Source organism: Trachypithecus francoisi, unplaced genomic scaffold (assembly GCF_009764315.1).
Source record: "Trachypithecus francoisi isolate TF-2019V2 unplaced genomic scaffold, Tfra_2.0 Lachesis_group16, whole genome shotgun sequence".
In the NCBI taxonomy this organism is placed as follows: Eukaryota; Metazoa; Chordata; class Mammalia; order Primates; family Cercopithecidae; genus Trachypithecus; species Trachypithecus francoisi.
The window spans coordinates 98,051,444-98,069,601 of NW_022681461.1; the positions used below are offsets into that span (position 1 = coordinate 98,051,444).

General features: G+C 63.2%; 1 protein-coding gene across 7 annotated transcripts in view; it reads right to left on the reverse strand.

The window, feature by feature from the left end:
- RXRA (retinoid X receptor alpha) overlaps positions 1 to 18,158 on the reverse strand; it is a 119,778-nt gene that overhangs the window by 8,792 nt on the left and 92,828 nt on the right. For all 7 annotated transcript variants that reach the window (XM_033238620.1, XM_033238623.1, XM_033238621.1 and 4 more), the window contains 4 exons: positions 17,232 to 17,401; positions 12,769 to 12,898; positions 2,501 to 2,633; positions 51 to 142 (listed from right to left, as the gene is read on the reverse strand). In XM_033238620.1, coding sequence (XP_033094511.1) covers positions 51 to 142; positions 2,501 to 2,633; positions 12,769 to 12,898; positions 17,232 to 17,401 — 525 coding nt within the window. The remainder of the gene's footprint in view (positions 1 to 50; positions 143 to 2,500; positions 2,634 to 12,768; positions 12,899 to 17,231; positions 17,402 to 18,158) is intronic.

Below are 18,158 nucleotides of genomic sequence, written 5' to 3' on the forward strand. Positions count from 1 at the left end.
CTGCCCCACCAGAGAACGGGGCCAGGAGCCTCAAGGCAGGAAGGCCATACCGGGGTTGAAGAGGACGATGGCGCGCAGGCAGCCCAGCTCCGTCTTGTCCATCTGCATGTCCCGCATCTTGGACACGAGCTCCGTCAGCACCCTGCAGAGGAGGAGGGCAGACACCCCATCCCAGTTAGGCCGAGGTCCTCACCAAGGCCATACCCCAAATACCCAACGTCTCTGGGAAGCCCGGCGTGGCTGGAGGGTGGCTGAGATGGGCCAAGCCAAGGCAAGGACTGCCAGACAGCCTGAGAGGAAGTGGGCTGGAACCTGGGCCCAGGTGCCACCCCTGCCTGGAGGGTGGGCTCCTCTCCTCTCCCTCTAGGGTCTGCCTGTGGGGCTTTATTCTGGGAACCTAGAAGCTAAGGAGGCACCACGTGACAGCTAAGCTGAGGTGAGCTGGAGCTGCACGTGGGGTACAGAGTCCACTCTCCCTGAGCCCAGCAAGACCCACCACTGTCCCTCCTCAGCTGCGGACCTAACACCACCTGAGGCAAAGCCCCTGCCCGTGCCACAGCCCCAGCCGCTCCCTTCAGTCCAGGAAGAGACCTTTCCCCAGGACCTGATCTCCCTGGGTGGGGCCTGCCAAAGGGAGGCATGTCCACTTCTTATCACCAGAAAAAAAAAAAAAAAAAAAAACCACCAGCCTCAACACAGGGAAAACCTGCCAGTACCCTCCATGGAGACGCTGGGGGCGTTCTCAGATTCAGACTCAGCTGCCCCACTCCTGCAGCTGGATTCTGAATCCCATCGGCCTCTGCAGTGTCCTGGGACCCCCTAGCCTCAGCAGGCTGCCCACCAACCCCAAAGCTTGACTGCTGTGTCCAGGAACTGAGGGTGGGCCAGAGCAGGGGAAAGGGAGGTGACCAGGTGGGGCCTGGATGGTTGCCTAAGGAGCCTGGGCTCTCCCCTGTGGGCCAAGGTGGGCCCTGAAGGTCTGCAGAATGGGGAGTGCCCTGGCTGATTCCTGGGACATCTGTAGGAGCCCGGAGGACAGGGTGGGACAGAACAGGAGCTGGAAGGGACCTCCGATGTCTGCTCTGAGGCAGGGACACGCAGCTGCAGAGGGGCAGGGCAGCGGGCATGGAAACGGCCTGGGCCACTGAGGACAAAGACTTTGCATTCCACTTGCACAAAAGGCGATGAAATGCTGGGCCTCTGTAGTCACTGCTCTGGGACCCCAGAGAATGTAACCCCAGAGATAGCGACAAGAAAGCTACCGTCCACCTCTGTCATTGCCATCTCTCTACCAGCCAGCCAAAGGAACTGTCAGCTGGGCCAGTGGCTGGGGCTTCGCTTCCCAAAGCCGTATCCCCAGTACCCCTCTAAAGAAGCTGCTGTGGGCAATAAACACCACACCCTGCAGCCCCCGTGGGGACCCTCCTGTACACTAACTTCTTAAAGGCCCTGACAAGTCCTGCAGCAAAGACCCTCGAGGACACTGTTTAAACTAGCGTTTGCCCACCATCTGTGGCCACAAACCCTTTTGCACTTGGCACATCCCATGGAGGTCAAGTTCCAGGACCACCCTCAGGACTCGGGGACCTGAACCACCCCCTGGGGCATTGCTGCCGGGGCATCCGTCCCCCTGTAAGTGCCAGTGCATGACCTCTACTCACCTCTAACGTGAGGGCTCTCATGTTCAGGGGCCACCTTCTCCAGGTGGCCTGCTCCTCCCACCCATGGCTCCTTGTGCTGCAGACCCCTGACCAAGGACCCTACAGCGCCCCTCCCCAGCCTTCCTGCTCGGCTGAAGCTGACATCCGGTCCCCAGAAGGCCCAGTGGGCTCTCTGGACTCGTGGAGAAAGACGGCAGCGATAGCGACAAGGAAGCTACCGTCTGCCTCGCCTGGCAGAGCCGAGCTGGCCGGCGCTCTGGGAGGGCAACGTGAATGGTCACGGACCACCCAGGCCCGGACAAGGGTGGGCTCTGCAGCCAGTGCTGCTCCTGCAGTGTGTCCCCTGAGAAGCGGCTGAGGTGCAGCCCACGCTCCGCTGGGAGGCGGGAAGCACTGTGGTCCGACACCCCTGCCTGCACGGGGACAGGCGTTAGGCCGCACCACGCCCCGGGCTGCCACGGCATTCCCGTGCCAGCCTCACACAGCCTGCGATGTGCCAACTGGAATTGACACTTTTACAAAACTGCATCTACGGTGTCATCGCTTTAAAAAGAAATGAAGCTTTCCTTCCCACGGAGAGATACATGGGATCGTGAAAAAAGAGGAGCTGGAGGGAGACAGGCCAAGTGCTCCCTGTGGTTACAGATGCCCCCGAGGCAGGGCTGGCACGGGGCTCTGAGCCTCCTCCTTGTGCTTTTCTCTGTTTTCCACGTGCGCACCCTTCATGCACTGAAATACTACTAGGCAGGACGTGCACGGGGGCCGAGGCGACCGAACTCAGCTGGCCTGGCGGTGGAGGTGAGCAAAGCGCCCTCGCCCCTCCTGGGACCCCCCCCGACCTGTCAAAGATGGCGCCCACCCCTGCACTGTGGGCGCTGTTCCGGTGGACGTGCAGCCCGGTGGCCAGGAGGATCCCGTCCTTCACGGCGATGGAGCGGTGGGAGAAGGAGGCGATGAGCAGTTCATTCCAGCCTGGGGAGGAGGCACATGGTCACTCGGCTGTCTCCCGGCCCCACGGGGCTCACCCCTTCCCCAGCCCCTGGTGGGAGCCTGCAGAGGCAGCATGTCACAGACCCATCCTGACAGGCTCTGGAACCCCAATCCCACGAAGTGCTCCACAGAAAAGAGGTTCCTGAGAATGCCTCTTCTACAGTCCACACCGGCACACGACAGGCCCTGAGAAGTCCCGCACAAAGTCCCTTGAGCTTTGTGGAACCCAGGAGCTCACAAACTCATGTGCCCATGGAAGCTTTCTCCTGTGTGTGCAGGACACTCCTGCCACGGAGCACGCGGGAGAACACCCAGGGATGTTCCCAGGGCGGCCCCAGAACCACTGCTGCCAGCAGGGTCCCAGGAGCAAACTCTCGGGGATCCGTGTGCACTTCATGGAATGCCACCAAACAGCAGGTTATCCAACTGAAGGCAGGTGCATGAGAGCCGCAGCGTCTTTTGGGAGGTTTCCCCGGAGGGCGGAAGGTTAGAAAACAGCAGCCCCTCAACATCGGGGGTTCCCTGGCGGGGGGCAGTTAGGTAACAGCAGACCCTCAACATCGGGGGTTCCCTGGGGGGTGGCAGTTAGGTAATAGTAGCTCCTCAACATTGGGGGTTCCCTGGGGGGCAGGCAGTTAGGTAACAGCAGCTCCTCAAAATCGGGGGTTCCCTGGGGGGCAGGCAGTTAGGTAACAGCAGCTCCTCAACATCGGGGGTTCCCTGGGGGGTGGCAGTTAGGTAACAGCAGCTCCTCAAAATCGGGGGTTCCCTGGGGAGCAGGCAGTTAGGTAACAGCAGCTCCTCAACATCGGGGGTTCCCCAGGGAGGTAGTTAGGTAACAGCAGCCCCTTAACATCGGGGGTTCCCTGGGGGGCAGGCAGTTAGGTAACAGCAGTCCCTCAACATGAGGTTCCAGTGTAGACAAAGCAGAGCAGGCATCGGTGAGGAAGAAAGCCTCAAACAGGGACCCTCACGTGCACACGCATTACTGTTTTCATGGCTCCTGGAGACTGGGTGACATGGAATCACCTGCAGTCACACAGTCAGGGACCCTCGCGTGCACACGCATTACTGTTTTAACTGCTCCCGTTTACAGGGTGACACGGAATCACCTGCAGGCACAGTCACCTTCAGCACCTTCTGCACTCCCCGAGCGCTCCAGAGGCTCCAGCCTCTACCCCGACACTGTCATGAATTTCCCACTTAATCCCAACTGTAATCCTGGAAAACTGGCATTAACCTTGTTTTACAGAGGAGAAAACTGAGGCATGAGGCGGTCAGTGATCAGCAAGAAGTTGGTGGGGACCACCGTGCCAGCTCCGGCTCGGCCCACCACACCCTCCCAGCACACACCCACCCCGTTATGGGGACCCCGGGGGCAGGTGTCACCACCCCCATTCTCCCTGTTTCACAACTGAGTAATCCCAGGGCCCCAGGAAGGAAGTCCCACGCCCGAGGCCACCCCGCCCAGGTGAGCTGACGGACCAGGCAGGGATGGCACCCGACTCGCCCCAGGCTGTGCAACCAAAATGAGGGAGGAACGGTGGGGTCTGTGCCCCACCACCGTGGGAGCCTGCAGATGGCACCACGGGCAGTCTGATAGAAAAGCCAGGGCTGGAAATACAGTCACAGACACGGGACAGGCACCTCCCACCTGTCACGCATCCCCTCTCCCTGCCAGGTGGCAGCAGGCAGCCCATTGCAATGGAGAGTCAGAACAGCGGGGTTCCCTGGGGCGGCGGTTTAAGAAACACACCCACCCTTTGCACCAAGGCTGCAGTGTGCAGTGGCGTCGCAGGGCTCAACCGAGTCAGCCACGAAGACAGCTTCCACACTGCCCAGCCAGATTTTCTTTGACCACAGAATCTCTTTTTTTTTTTTTTTGCCCATGAAACATCTGTAGCATCACATTTAGGAGAACTCTGATCTAGATGACCCCTCAATCTGACACGTGGGTAATCTGTGGCCCGGGGAGGGGAAGGGTTTGACCCAAATCACACAGAGACTCGGACAGAAGCCCTGGGCCCACTCCCACTCCTCCCCCTCCTACAGTCCAGCCTGTCAGGTTTTCCCAGGCTGGGAGGTACTGGGTCTGACATCCAGCGAGAATAAATGCTCTCCCAGAAAAGGGCTCTCCCTCCCTTCCCACACCCGGCCCGGTGTGGACAAACTTCCTGTGGACAGGGGCAGGGACCCAGGGGCCTGAGGACAAGAGCTGGGCTGGGGCATAGCTGGCTCCAAACCCACCAGCCCCGGCCTCAGGGGCCCGCCTCTCTCCCTTGCATCCTCCAGGCCTGGGGGTTTACCGGAGCGGTGGCCCCCTCCCCTCCCACTGCCCTGAGAGCCCCTGGGGCCACCCAGCAGGCACCAGAGTGGACTTGCCTCTGAAACTCTGGTGTGCCCAGCAGAGGGGCCTGGTGCACGGCTGGGTGCACACTGCTGAGCCGAGATGCGGCCCTCAGCACAGGATACAGGTCAGGACCCCAGACACACGGACAGAACATCGCGGAGTCTCTCTCTGCACCCTCCGGCACGCTGGCTACGTCTCAGCTCCCTTGTCCCCTGTCCCTCCACCCCGATGTCCTCACTCGGTTATTTCTCCTCTCCTGCCCCGCACACCTTTGTAAGCTGCCCTCCTCCTTCTCGGACATAAAATAAAACAGAAGAGGAACCCATTTTACAGTAACCTTTGGGGCGCGTCTTCACCTTCCTAAGTGCTCCATTGCTGCACGGAGAGTTCCTGGCCCTACGATGTGGGGGCCCGGCACGGCCACAGCTTTTAACAGCTCAGGGTGCACTGGCCTTTCAGAAGGAGAACCTCACTGATGCAGGGGATACCAGGTCTTACTCCAGGCTCCAAGCGCAGGACAAAGTCTTGCCTGGAGCTGCCCCCTTGGTCACTACATCCTCCAACTCAAGAGGCTGGCCCTGTCCAAGGAACTTACTCCTGCAGATCCCTTGTGGCCCTGCCCAAATGCCCAGGGCCTCTGCTGGGGTTGCAGGATCCCTGGACAGCACTTCTGGAAGGAACAGCATGGAGTCAAGGGTCACGTGGGGAAGCCAGGGCCTCAGGCTCCAACCCAGCTCAGCCGCGTTCCTGTCTCCCCTCCGAGCTGCCACTTCCTCAGCACAGGGGACAGTGAGAACAGCTACTCCTGGTGGTCTGGAGAGTCAAATGAGTCCACACCCAGGAGGCAGGGCAGGGCCCCCCAGAGTCACAGCTGCTGTCCTCATGGGGCTTGTGATGGGGATCCCATCCCATGGCGGCAGTGACAAGAGCCCAGCCTGGCTTCCCCTGTGTCCTGGGGCCGGAGATGTGGGCAGGATTAACAAGACCAGGGACGTTAAGTGGTGTGCTGTCCCCACAGGGGGACCTCGGGCCTGCTACATAAGCCTGGCTCCTCTTTCCTCACGGCCCAGCAAGGCCTGCCCCTTCCCCCCAACCCCCCGCCTCCATGGCAGGAGGTGCCTGTGCAGCTCAAGCCCTCGGAAGACCCCACTGGAGCAGCTAACGCGGACTCAGAACCCAACAGCCTGGGATGAGGGGGCAGGTGGGAAGGAGGTTGGATGGAAGAACTTGAAAGCTGTGAGCGACCCGGCCCTGTCTCAGTTTACTCATCTGAGAAACACAAGCGTCAGGGTGTGACTCGGAGCTTCCATGGAACAAGCCAAAACTATTCATTTTAATGCTTTATTTCTGAAGGTCTCCTAGACAGGTGGAGCAGGAGCCCACCCCAAGGAAGCGGCCCTACCCAGCAGGAACAGACACGCATGACATTAGCCTCCCACAGCCCGGATGGAATCCTCCACCAGTTTCTGGGCCCCTGCAGGGCTGTGGCCACTGCACCCTAGCTCAGTGTCACTGAGAGCCACAGGTGGACACTGCCCGGAGTGAGCAGAGACCCTGGGCCTCGAACCTGCATGGCCAATGGCTCTCACAATGGTGGGAATCCCAGGTCTGGGCACTCATTCCCATCGCTGCTGCTGCCCAGTGGAAGTGACCTCCCCCACCAGCGCTGGGAACACAGTGGAAGGGCCCAGCACAGGGACATAATGGGGGAGCACTCAGTGCCCCCCTGCACCTGCCAGGGCTAGGCGGGGCCTCACTTCCACCACTGCCTCCTGCCAGAAGAAAACCCAGCAGGACCGCACCCCCGTCCCCAATCAGGCTACAGCCACGGACCCTGACCTGAGCCCCCTGGAGGGGGACAGAGTCCTCCAGCCAACACCAGCTAGAGGCTACAGCCACAACCCCAGCCCCAAGCCCCCTGGAGGAGGACACAGCCCTTCAGCCAATACCAGCCAGGTAGAGTGTATCCTTGGGGTCAACCCAGGTCCTCTCCAGCCACCTGGCCAGTGCAGGCTTCCAACTCCATTGCTCCACATCTGAGCTGGACATGTGCCTCAGTGGACCTTACAGGGCCTTGGGGAGACCACCTGATGGGTGAGCTGCCGGCCCCGGCAGACAGAACACGCAAGGACAATGAGGCACCAAGAGTAAGTGACTCAGCCAAGGTCAGCCGCTGGTGGGCAGTGGGGCTGGGACTCATGCTGGAAGTGCAGCTCCAGACCTCACCATGTGGCCCTCGAAGCTGGCAGCATTCATGAGCAGGGCCCGCTGGACACAGGTCAGCAAGGACCTCAGTGGAGACCCAACACCGCACTCCGCCACAACCACCCCACACAGGCCCTCAGCACCGCGCTCCGCCACGTTCACCCCTCACAGGCCCTCAGCACTGCGCTCCACCATGCTCACCCCTCGCAGGCCCTCAGCACCGCACTCCGTCACACAGGCCCTCAGCACCGCATCCCGCCACGATCCCCCCACGCAGGCCCTCACCACCGCACTCCGCCACGCAGGCCCTCAGCACCGCACTCTGCCACAACCACCCCACAGAGGCCCTCAGCACCACACACTACCATGCTCACGCCTCGCAGGCCCTCAGCACCGCACTCCGCCACGCTCCCCCCACACAGGCCCTCAGCACCGCGCTCTGCCACGCTCCCCCCACACAGGCCCTCAGCACCGCGCTCCGCCACGCTCCCCCTACACAGGCCCTCAGCACCGCGCTCCGCCACGCTCCCCCCACACAGGCCCTCAGCACCGCACTCCGCCACGCTCCCCCCACACAGGCCCTCAGCACCGCGCTCTGCCACGCTCCCCCTACATAGGCCCTCAGCACCGCGCTCCGCCACGCTCCCCCGACACAGGCTGATGCTGGAGCCAGAAGCTGTCAGAACATGGGACCGCAGGGCCAGGCACCACACAGCTATGGCGACAAACACAGCCATCCAATCTGACTCAGACCTCCACCTGGCCCCTAGCGCACAACCATCTAGAGATCCCCCAGTAAAAGAGCTGCATGCGGCTGACTGTTCTCTGGATAGGCCTGTTGGGTTGGGGCGGGGTGGGGGTACCATCCTTTCTTAGCAAAACCCTTGGGTATCTCTCCAAAGACCCCTGGGGTCAGGCAGGCCTGTAGCTGGCAAAGAGAGGGGCTCTGAACCAAGGGCTCTTGGGGGAGCCCCTGCAAACAAGGGCAGGGTTCCCTTGGTAGGCGGAATACACCCTGAAAGAAGTCTGAGCCCACAACAGCAGATGGCCACGTGCCTCAGGCCCAGAGGGACAAGGACCCACCAGACACGAGGCCAACGGGATTAAGTCAAGGACTTTGAGATGGGAGATTATCCTGGCTCATCCGGCAGGGCCCAATATGGCCAGAAGAGTCCCTCTGGGAGGGAGTCAGCGGCACCAGGCCCTCTACACAGCCTGTGTGGTCGCAGCCCTGACCCAAGCAGCTTCCAGAACATTCCCTGCTTCACAGGGAGCCTGTCTCTGTTTGGCTGTGCCTTCTCCATTTCTCGCTTAGGAGCCGCCTTGTATGGGCCGAGGCTCCCCAGTCAGGCTGAGGCAGCGGAGCCCACAGTGCAGCAGCCTCCAGGCAGCTGGGACCCTGGCCCTAAGGCAGCTTGGCTTCTTGGGCCCAGGGGGACATGGGACAGTGACCAGCACCATCGCCGGGCAGTGAGGGCAGACCTGGGCACCCAACGTGTTACTTCACCAGCAGGAGACTCCACTAACAGCCTGGCCTCACAGCTACCCCGGGTGACTCAGCAAGAACCAGCCTCAATCAGCACGTCCCTCACACCCCCTTCCCAGGTGGGGGACCAGCTTGGGGGGCGCCTGCCCCGTCCAGGCTTCCACTGCCAACCTGATCCCAAAACCCCAAAGCTGAGCTCCCAGCCACCGTCCTGCCCGCCGCATGACATCACGGGGAGTGTGCTGCACGTGGAGTAGGCATTTCTGTGCAGTGGCTCCATGCATCACCATTTCCGCATGGAAACAGGGCTGCGGCCTTGGAGTGGGAGGAGAAGGGCAGAGAGCACGTGGCCCTCCTGGGAAGCCCCTTGAACACACCCAGCCTCCCTCTCCAGAGCCCCCCAACCTCCACCAACAGCCCATTACCTCTCTGAAGGCCACTGAGAGAGACCCCACATGGCACACCTCCTTATGAGGGATGGAGGGAAACTGAGGCCCCAGGCCCTTCCCCCAACAGTCCCATATATATAATCCATAAGAGGTCCCGGGAGGGGGGAGTGTCCCAGGACGAGGGAGTGTCCTGGGAGGTAGGAATGTGTCCCGGGATGGGGGAGTGTCCCGGGAGAGGGGAGTGTGTCCCAGGAGGGAGGAGTGTCCCGGGAGGGGGGAGTGTGTCTTGGGAGGGAGGAGTGTGTCCCAGGAAGGGGGAGTGTCCCAGGAGGGAGGAGTGTGTCCCGGGAAGGGGGAGTGTGTCCCGGGAGGGGGGAGTGTGTCCCGGGAGGGAGGAGTGTCCCGGGAGGGGGAAGTGTGTCCCAGGACGGGGAAGTGTCCCAGGAGGTAGGAGTGTGTCCTGGGAGGGGGGAGTGTCCCGGGAGGGGAGAGTGTGTCCCAGGAGGGAGGAGTGTCCCGGGAGGGAGGAGTGTGTCCCGGGAAGGGGGAGTGTCCCGGGAGGGGGGAGTGTGTCCCAGGAGGGGGGAGTGTCCCAGGAGGGAGGAGTGGTCCTGGGAGGGGGGAGTGTCCCGGGAAGGGGGAGTGTGTCCCGGGAGGGGGGAGTGTCCCAGGAGGGGGGAGTGTCCCAGGACGGGGAAGTGTCCCTGGAGGTAGGAGTGTGTCCCAGGAGGGAGGAGTGTCCCGGGAGGGAGGAGTATGTCCCAGGAGGGAGGAGTGTCCCGGGAGGGAGGAGTGTGTCCCGGGAGGGAGGAGTGTCCCAGGAGGTAGGAGTGTGTCCCAGGAGGGAGGAGTGTCTGGGGGGGGGAGTGTGTCCCAGGAGGGGTGAGTGTGTCCCGGGAGGGGGGAGTGTGTCCCAGGAGGGGTGAGTGTGTCCCGGGAGGGGGGAGTGTGTCCTGGGAGGGAGGAGTGTGTCCTAAGAGTGGGGAGTGTCCCAGGAGGCGGGAGCGTGTGTCCGGGAGGCGGGAGCGTGTCCCGGAAGGGGGAGTGTCCTGGGAGGTAGGACTGTGTCCCGGGATGGGGGAGTGTCCCGGGAGAGGGGAGTGTGTCCCAGGAGGGAGGAGTGTCCCGGGAGGGGGGAGTGTGTCCTGGGAGGGGGGAGTGTCCCAGGATGGGGAAGTGTCCCGGGAGGTAGGAGTGTGTCCTGGGAGGGGGGAGTGTCCGGGAGTGGGGAGTGTGTCCCAGGAGGGAGGAGTGTCCCGGGGGGGGGAGTGTGTCTTGGGAGGGAGGAGTGTGTCCCGGGAAGGGGGAGTGTCCAGGAGGGGGAGGAGTGTGTCCCGGGAAGGGGGAGTGTCCCGGAGGGGGGAGTGTGTCCCGGGAGGGAGGAGTGTCCGGGAGGGGGGAGTGTGTCCCAGGATTGGGGAGTGTCCCAGGAGGGGGGAGTGTCCCAGGACGGGGAAGTGTCCGGGAGGTAGGAGTGTGTCCTGGGAGGGGGGAGTGTCCCGGGAGGGGGGAGTGTGTCCCGGGAGGGGGGAGTGTCCCGGGAGGGAGGAGTGTGTCCCGGGAGGGGGGAATGTGTCCTGGGATGGGGGAGTGTCCCAGGAGTGGGGAGTGTCCAGGACGGGGAAGTGTCCCGGGAGGTAGGAGTGTGTCCTGGGAAGGGGGAGTGTCCCGGGAGGGAGGAGTGTGTCCTGGGATGGGGGAGTGTCCCAGGAGGGGGGAGTGTCCCAGGAGGGGGGAGTGTGTCCCAGGGGGGGAGTGTCCGGGAGAGGAGAGTGTGTCCAGGAGGGGGGAGTGTCCCGGGAGAGGAGAGTGTGTCCCAGGAGGGAGGAGTGTGTCCTGGGAGGGGGGAGTGTGTCGTGGGAGGGAGGAGTGTGTCCCGGGAGGGGGCAGTGTGTCCCAGGAGGGAGGAGTGTCCTGGGAGGTAGGAGTGTGTCCTAGGAGGGGAGAGTGTCCCGGGATGGGGGAGTGTCCCGGAGAGGGGAGTGTGTCCCAGGAGGGAGGAGTGTCCTGGGAGGGGGGAGTGTGTCCTGGGAGGGGGGAGTGTCCCAGGATGGGGAAGTGTCCCGGGAGGTAGGAGTGTGTCCTGGAGGGGGGAGTGTCCGGGAGTGGGGAGTGTGTCCCAGGAGGGAGGAGTGTCCGGGAGGGGGGAGTGTGTTTGGGAGGGAGGAGTGTGTCCCGGGAAGGGGGAGTGTCCCAGGAGGGAGGAGTGTGTCCCGGGAAGGGGGAGTGTCCGGGAGGGGGGAGTGTGTCCGGGAGGGGGGAGTGTCCGGGAGGGGGGAGTGTGTCCCAGGATTGGGGAGTGTCCCAGGAGGGGGGAGTGTCCAGGACGGGGAAGTGTCCGGGAGGTAGGAGTGTGTCCTGGGAGGGGGGAGTGTGTCCCGGGGGGGGGAGTGTGTCCCGGGAGGGGGGAGTGTCCGGGAGGGAGGAGTGTGTCCCGGGAGGGGGGAATGTGTCCTGGGATGGGGGAGTGTCCGGGAGGGGGGAGTGTCCCAGGACGGGGAAGTGTCCCGGGAGGTAGGAGTGGTGTCCTGGGAAGGGGGAGTGTCCGGGAGGGAGGAGTGTGTCCTGGGATGGGGGAGTGTCCAGGAGGGGGGGAGTGTCCAGGAGGGGGGAGTGTGTCCAGGAGGGAGGAGTGTCCGGGAGGGAGGAGTGTGTCCGGGAAGGGGGAGTGTCCGGGAGAGGAGAGTGTGTCCAGGAGGGAGGAGTGTGTCCTGGGGGGGGGAGTGTGTCGTGGGAGGGAGGAGTGTCCCAGGAGTGGGGAGTGTCCCGGGAGGGGGCAGTGTGTCCCAGGAGGGAGGAGTGTCCTGGGAGGTAGGAGTGTGTCCTAGGAGGGGAGAGTGTCCCGGATGGGGGAGTGTCCCAGGAGAGAGGAGTGTCCTGAGAGGTGGGAAAGTATACTGGGAGTGGGGAGTGTCCCGGCAGGAGGGCGTGTCCCAGGAGGTAGGAGTGTGTCCCGGGAGGGGGGAGTGTGTCCCGGGAGGCGGAAGCGTGTGGAGTGTCCTGGGAGGGAGGAGTGTGTCCCAGGAGGGAGGAGTGTCCCAGGAGGGAGGAGTGTGTCCCGGGAGGGGGGAGTGTCCTGGGAGGTATGAGTGTGTCCCGGGAGGGAGGAGTGTCCCGGGAGGGGGGAGTGTGTCCCAGGAGTGGGGAGTGTGTCCTGGGAGGGGGGGGGGAGTGTGTCGTGGGAGGGAGGAGTGTGTCCCGGGAGGGGGCAGTGTGTCCCAGGAGGGAGGAGTGTCCTGGGAGGTAGGAGTGTGTCCTAGGAGGGGAGAGTGTCCCGGGATGGGGGAGTGTCCCAGGAGAGAGGAGTGTCCTGAGAGGTGGGAAAGTATACTGGGAGTGGGGAGTGTCCCGGGAGGAGGGCGTGTCCCAGGAGGTAGGAGTGTGTCCCGGGAGGGGGGAGTGTGTCCCGGGAGGCGGAAGCGTGTCCTGGGAGGTAGGAGTGTGTCCTAGGAGGGGAGAGTGTCCCGGGATGGGGAAGTGTCCCAGGAGGGAGGAGTGTCCTGAGAGGTGGGAAAGTATACTGGGAATGGGGAGTGTCCCAGGAGGGGGCAGTGTCCCAGGAGGGGGGAGTGTGTCCCGGGAGGGGGGAGTATCCCGGGATGGGGGAGTGTCCCGGGAGCGAGGAGTGTCCTGATAAGTGTCCCATCTGCATGGCGTCCCCATCCCCACCCAGGCCCCACCACTCACCTGCCCGCAGCAGGATGACCTGGTCGTCCAGGGGCAGCTCTGAGAAGTGTGGGATCCGCTTGGCCCACTCCACCAGCGTGAAGAGCTGCTTGTCGGCTGCTTGGCAAATGTTGGTGACGGGGTCATTCGGCTACAGTGGAGGAATAAGAGCAGGACATTCAGTCCCAGAAGCCAGTGTACTGACAGAACACAGCCAGACCAGGCCCCGCCCCACACACTGGGCCCATGCAGGGTGCTGAATACGGCCCCCAAAGATGCCCAGTTCCCAATCCCTGGAACCTGGGACTATGCGACCTTGCATGGCACATGGGGCTTGGCAGAGGTGATTAGGTGTGGCCTGAAATTGGGAGGTGGGCCTGCACCACCGGGGGGACCCAGGGTCATTGCACGGGGCCTGTGAGAGGGTGCAGGAGGGTCAGAGGAAGAGATGCGAACACCGACAGTGGGGCCCAAGGGGAGAGAGAGGCTGCTGGCTTTGAAGGTGGAGGAAGAGGCCATGAGCCAAGGAATGTGGCAGCCCCAGAAGCAGAGGCAGGGGCAGACTCCCCAGCAGAGCTTGCAGGAGCCAGCCGGCAGGCACCTTGACGTCAGCCCACCAAGACTGATTTTGGCTCTCTGGCCACAGAACAGTCAGATAATAAAATGTGTGTTGTTTCCAGCCACTAGGTTACGGCAGGACACATGAGTCTCTCCCACAGCTCTGGGAGGCAGGCGCGGGGAGCTGGGGAAATTGGATACGGGGCAGTGTCAGAGCCGGGTGGGACCAACCGCCTTCATCTCTGATGGTCACAGTGGCCCACCCTGGGGACAGGGCTGGCCTCTCAGGTTCCAGCAGGCATGGATGTGGGAGCTCGGGAGGGCAGGCGCCTCGGCTGACACCAGGCCCCAGGCACAGAGAGAGGGCAGCACTCACGGCTCCTCTGGAAAGTCCTAGCCAGAAGAGGGCCACTCAGTCTCACAGATGAGGGGGCCCAGGCGGCCTTGAAGCAGGGCAGGAGGGGAGGGCCCTCCCCAGCTCCTGGCAGGTAGGGCTTGGGTCATGGACCTTCTGTATTCTGAGTAAGGGGAACTCAGACGACGGCCCCCTCCGTGGTGCCGCTGCAGGAGTAACGACTGTCAACAGGATTCGGGGATCCCTCACTCCAGGGCATCCGCCAAGGAGAAAAATGCCTCCCTTTGAAGAGCTTCCACAAACAGAATCCACCTGCTCGTCACAGACGTGCAGCCTAAACGCAGCGCCCGGCGGGAAAGGCCTCTGACGGTGGAGTGAGAAGGCCCCCGAGGAATGGCACAGAGACTCACCAGGACCCTCAGGAGAGGCCAGGGCAGCCCTTGGGGGCCCGAGCCAGAAGGGGTGCACAGAGGGGTGGGATCCCTCAGCTGAGAGGGGTTGACCACAGGTCTGTGACTCACTCATTCCTCTGCAAACCTTCCATGAGCAGCATCCACAGCCCCCAGCACTCACACGGCTCCTGGCTCTGTGCTCAGCGCCCCCCAGGCCTGCCACAGCCAGGCCAGCTTCTCAGCCTCAGCCTCTCCTTCTGTCACGCTGGGGGCTGAAAGGGGCTCGTCCTTCTTGCCTGCCCATCGGCCTCAGGGCATCCCTGAGAAAGGATCGAGCAGGCCTGGCAGGGGCAGGGAGATGTGGGGAAAACCAGCCCCGAGCACTGTGTCTGCAGCAGGTGGGTCTGCTTGGGATCCTTGTACCCAGGACTTCCAGCCACTGGCCGGCCACTCTCAGAAGCCAACACAGGGCCCAGAGCAGGCCCAGGTGACAGGCAGGTGCCGTGGGTAAGGAAGGAGAGCCTCAAGCCCTCCTGGGCTGGCTTGGACCTCTGCAGGAGTGGGCACAGGGGTCATCATCTGTCATACGCCTGCAGTGGGCACAGCCGGGACAGGGAGCAGAATGTGGCAGGCTGCAGAGCCAGGAGGCTGGAGCAGAGAAGGGGGCACACTCCCGGCAGGTGTGAGGCTCTGGCTCCAGTACCAGCAGGGCTAGGCCTGGAGGGGTTCCCCTCGGTAGGGAGGAACAGTGCAGGAACCCGGCTCCACCTCCCTGTGTGGCCTCAGCAAAGGATTAACCTCTGTGAGCCTGCCATTCTCGCCTGGAGATCCAACGTGCCTCTGATAACAGAAGGCGTGTGATGGATGGGCTCTACTCCTGCCTAGAAGTGTCCACAGGGCCTGCCCAGGCCCTGCCCTGTGCTGGGGAGAAACCAGGCACCAGGACCGTGACACCGGGCAGGCTGCCCCCTCTCTGGACCTCAGTTTGCCCATCTGAGGGAAGGGGCCCAGTGAGCGGTTCTGGAAGTTGGACCCCGGCCAGGCCACAGAGCAGCGTTCAGTGTGAGCTCCGGCACAGCAGGGAGTGAGAGGGCACAGAGAGACCCCGTCCTCGTGGGAGAGGTATTCTTCATCCCCACCAAGTCCTGCCTGCCTTTGTGGTTCTAAACTCCCTCAACATTGATGCAGTGAGGGAGAGAGCAGATGGCAGATTTTCCCCCCCCAAAATAGTGTCCTTCACGAAATAAAAACTTGGCAGCCCTTTGTGCATCTGCCAAACTCGTTTTTGGATTTTCTGCTGGATCATGAAACCCTCACAGCCACCCTCCCTCTCCTGCCCTCCGCAGGGCTGGTGAGGCGGGCGCAGGGCAGGGCAGGTGTGCAGACCAGCCAGGGCTGGGGGTGGGTCTGCGCCTGTCACTGACGGGGACGGTTCCTCCGGAAAGAAGGTGCCTGTTGTCGGGGTCCCATGCACCTTCTCCCCAGCCGGGCAGCCCCAGTCCCTGGCCAGAGTAGAGGTCTGAGCAGAGCCAGGGACGTGAGGGCAACGGGTTGTCCTACCCAGAAAGGGCAGGGAAGCAGGGTGGTCCTGACCCAGCCACGGGACCTCAGGCAAGAGCAGACCCCCACCCTCAGACAGACAGAGGCAGTGGGGCTGCGGGCCCTGTGTGAGTGCCAAGGAGTAGGGTGGGGTCGCTGTCCTTGACCAAAGCTGGTGGTGAGGAACAGCAGAGCCGTCACCAGCAGCCTCGTGGGGGCACACCTTACCCTGTGATCACACCTCACTCTGTGATGGCCAGTGCCAGGGGCCACAGAGAAAAGAACAGGTGCTCTCAGCCCACACCACAGGGCCAGTCCCCATCCTGGCGGGGGCACCGATGAAGGCCAGAGGTACCTCAGCTGAGACCAAAGCCTGAGGAAGAGCCAGAGGGCCCAGCTCGAGGCCACGGGAGCTGCAAGCATGAAGGGGCAGGGGGGTGGTGGGCAGGGGGACAGTGACCTGCAGGGCACACCCAGCATGGAGGGCAGGCTGGTGTGTCCGGACCCACAGAGGGACAAAGGTCGAGGCGACCTCATGGTCGGCCTGTACAAGGTCTTCGGTGGCCACGGGGCTCTGGTCCCAGCCCCAAACCCACACGGAGACACGGGTGAAGACTGGACACCACGGTGACCGCGGCGAAGACGCAGGGGCCCTGCAGGCCAGCTGGACCCAGGTCCCCGGCAGCAGGAAGCTTAGTGCACAGTTCTGAGCCTTCACTCGGGCGGCCAGGAGCTCACCTGCCCAACCCCCGGCACAGCTGGAGCTGCCCCCTCAGTGGGGCCTGGGACAAGGGGGAGGTCTCCCAGCCAGACAAGCTCACCAGGGAGCAACGCGTCCCGAGCAGTGCAGGTTCCTGGGCCTTAGGGTAGGAGGGGCTCAGAACGCACCTGTGCCACCCTCCCTGGCAAGGCCATAGCCAGAAGCAAAGATGCCACAGGGAGGGAGCCAGTAACAGGGAGGGTCCAAGGAGGGGAGGACAAGGCCAGGGGGTCTTGAATCCAACACCTCCAGGGCCAGCTGGAACCAGCCCAGGAGAAGAGCCTAGGAGCACGGCTGTGGCCCACCCAATTCTCCTCCCCTTGAGGCTGTCGGGGTGGGAGGGGGCAGGAGGGTCAGCATGGGGTGACCAGCTGGGATGCTGCAGAGCTGCTTCCTGCGTCAACTGCAGCCACCGAGACTGCTGGGCACCTGCCCAGGGCCACACGGCTGCGGGCAGAGCCAGCCCTGGAACCAACCTGCAGAGCCTCTTGCCAGGGCTTGGCCTCCTCCCACACCTTTTCCAAGGGGCACCAGGGAGCAGGGACAGCCTCTGCACCCAGAGAGGCCAAACTCCAAGGGGACACAGCGGCTGAGGCCCCTACAGAGATGGCTGAGAAGGAGGATGTGGCTGCAAGGCCCCTGGCCCCCGGCCCCTGCCCCGAGGGCCACCCGTGCATGGGCCAGGAGAGGGGAGTGCTGCCCAGCTGGGGCGAGGGGCCTACAGGGCCACCTCGGATAAGAGGCTGAGCTGAGGTGGCCACAGGGCCCAAGGCAGCCCCCAGGACCTCTCTGGCTCATCAGCTGCACAGGCGGGAGGGTGAGTGAGTGCGGGAAACTGAGGCAGGTGGGGCTGCCCACCCCCGCAAAGGCGGTGACTCACCGAGCTAGGGTTCAGCCCCATGTTCGCCTCCACGTAGGTCTCAGTCTTGGGCTCCACGGCCAGCTCAGCCTCCAGGATCCTCTCCACCGGCATGTCCTCGTTGGCGCTACTGGTCGACTCCACCTCATTCTCATTCCGGTCCTTGCCACGCTGCCGCTCCTCCTGCACGGCTACAACCCGGGAGGTGCAGGTCAGCCCCACACTCAGCCGGGCCAGTGGCTCCCAGGGAAGGCTGTCCTGGCCGGGCGGTGCCAGCTCCCAGCCAACGCACCAACAACACTGGCATCCCCACCAGCGCTGGGTGATGGAGACCCCATCTCTGCCCCATGCCTGGCCGTGTGGCTGTGTGCTCTGAGAACAGAAGCCAACTCTCATTAATTCCAATTAATGTTCACACCAGGAGCCTGCCTGGGGCCTGGCAGGAGACAGTGCAGCAGGGACCCCAACATGGGGCGAGAAAGGCCCAAATGGTCTATGGACTCAGGGAGAACCAGGAAGCCTTCCTGGAAAAGGCATCGATGTGACTGGAGGAGGAGGTTGCAGAGGAATCACGGCTCAGGCTGGAGACACGGTCCCTGCAAAGGCCCAGAAGCAGAGCAGAGCACACACATGAGGCAGCACGGGGGCACCCATGCTGGCTGAGGGCCTGGACAAGGGGAATATCCAGGAGGTGACAGGCTCAGAGACACCTGGGCAAGCAGGAAATCGTGCACCTGCAGACCCCATGCCCCTCCCAATGACATTAGGCCCTGCCAGAAATGGAGGACAGGCGCCCAGCCCCACCTTGGCCACACAGGCGGCCCACCCAGCTCCATCGACCATGCCCCAAGCAGGGCACCAGGATGCCTTTCAATCCGCTCCAGGAAGCAGCCACTCCAGTGGAACCAGAGGCCGAGCATTAAGGTAAAATAGAGCGATGCTTGCAGG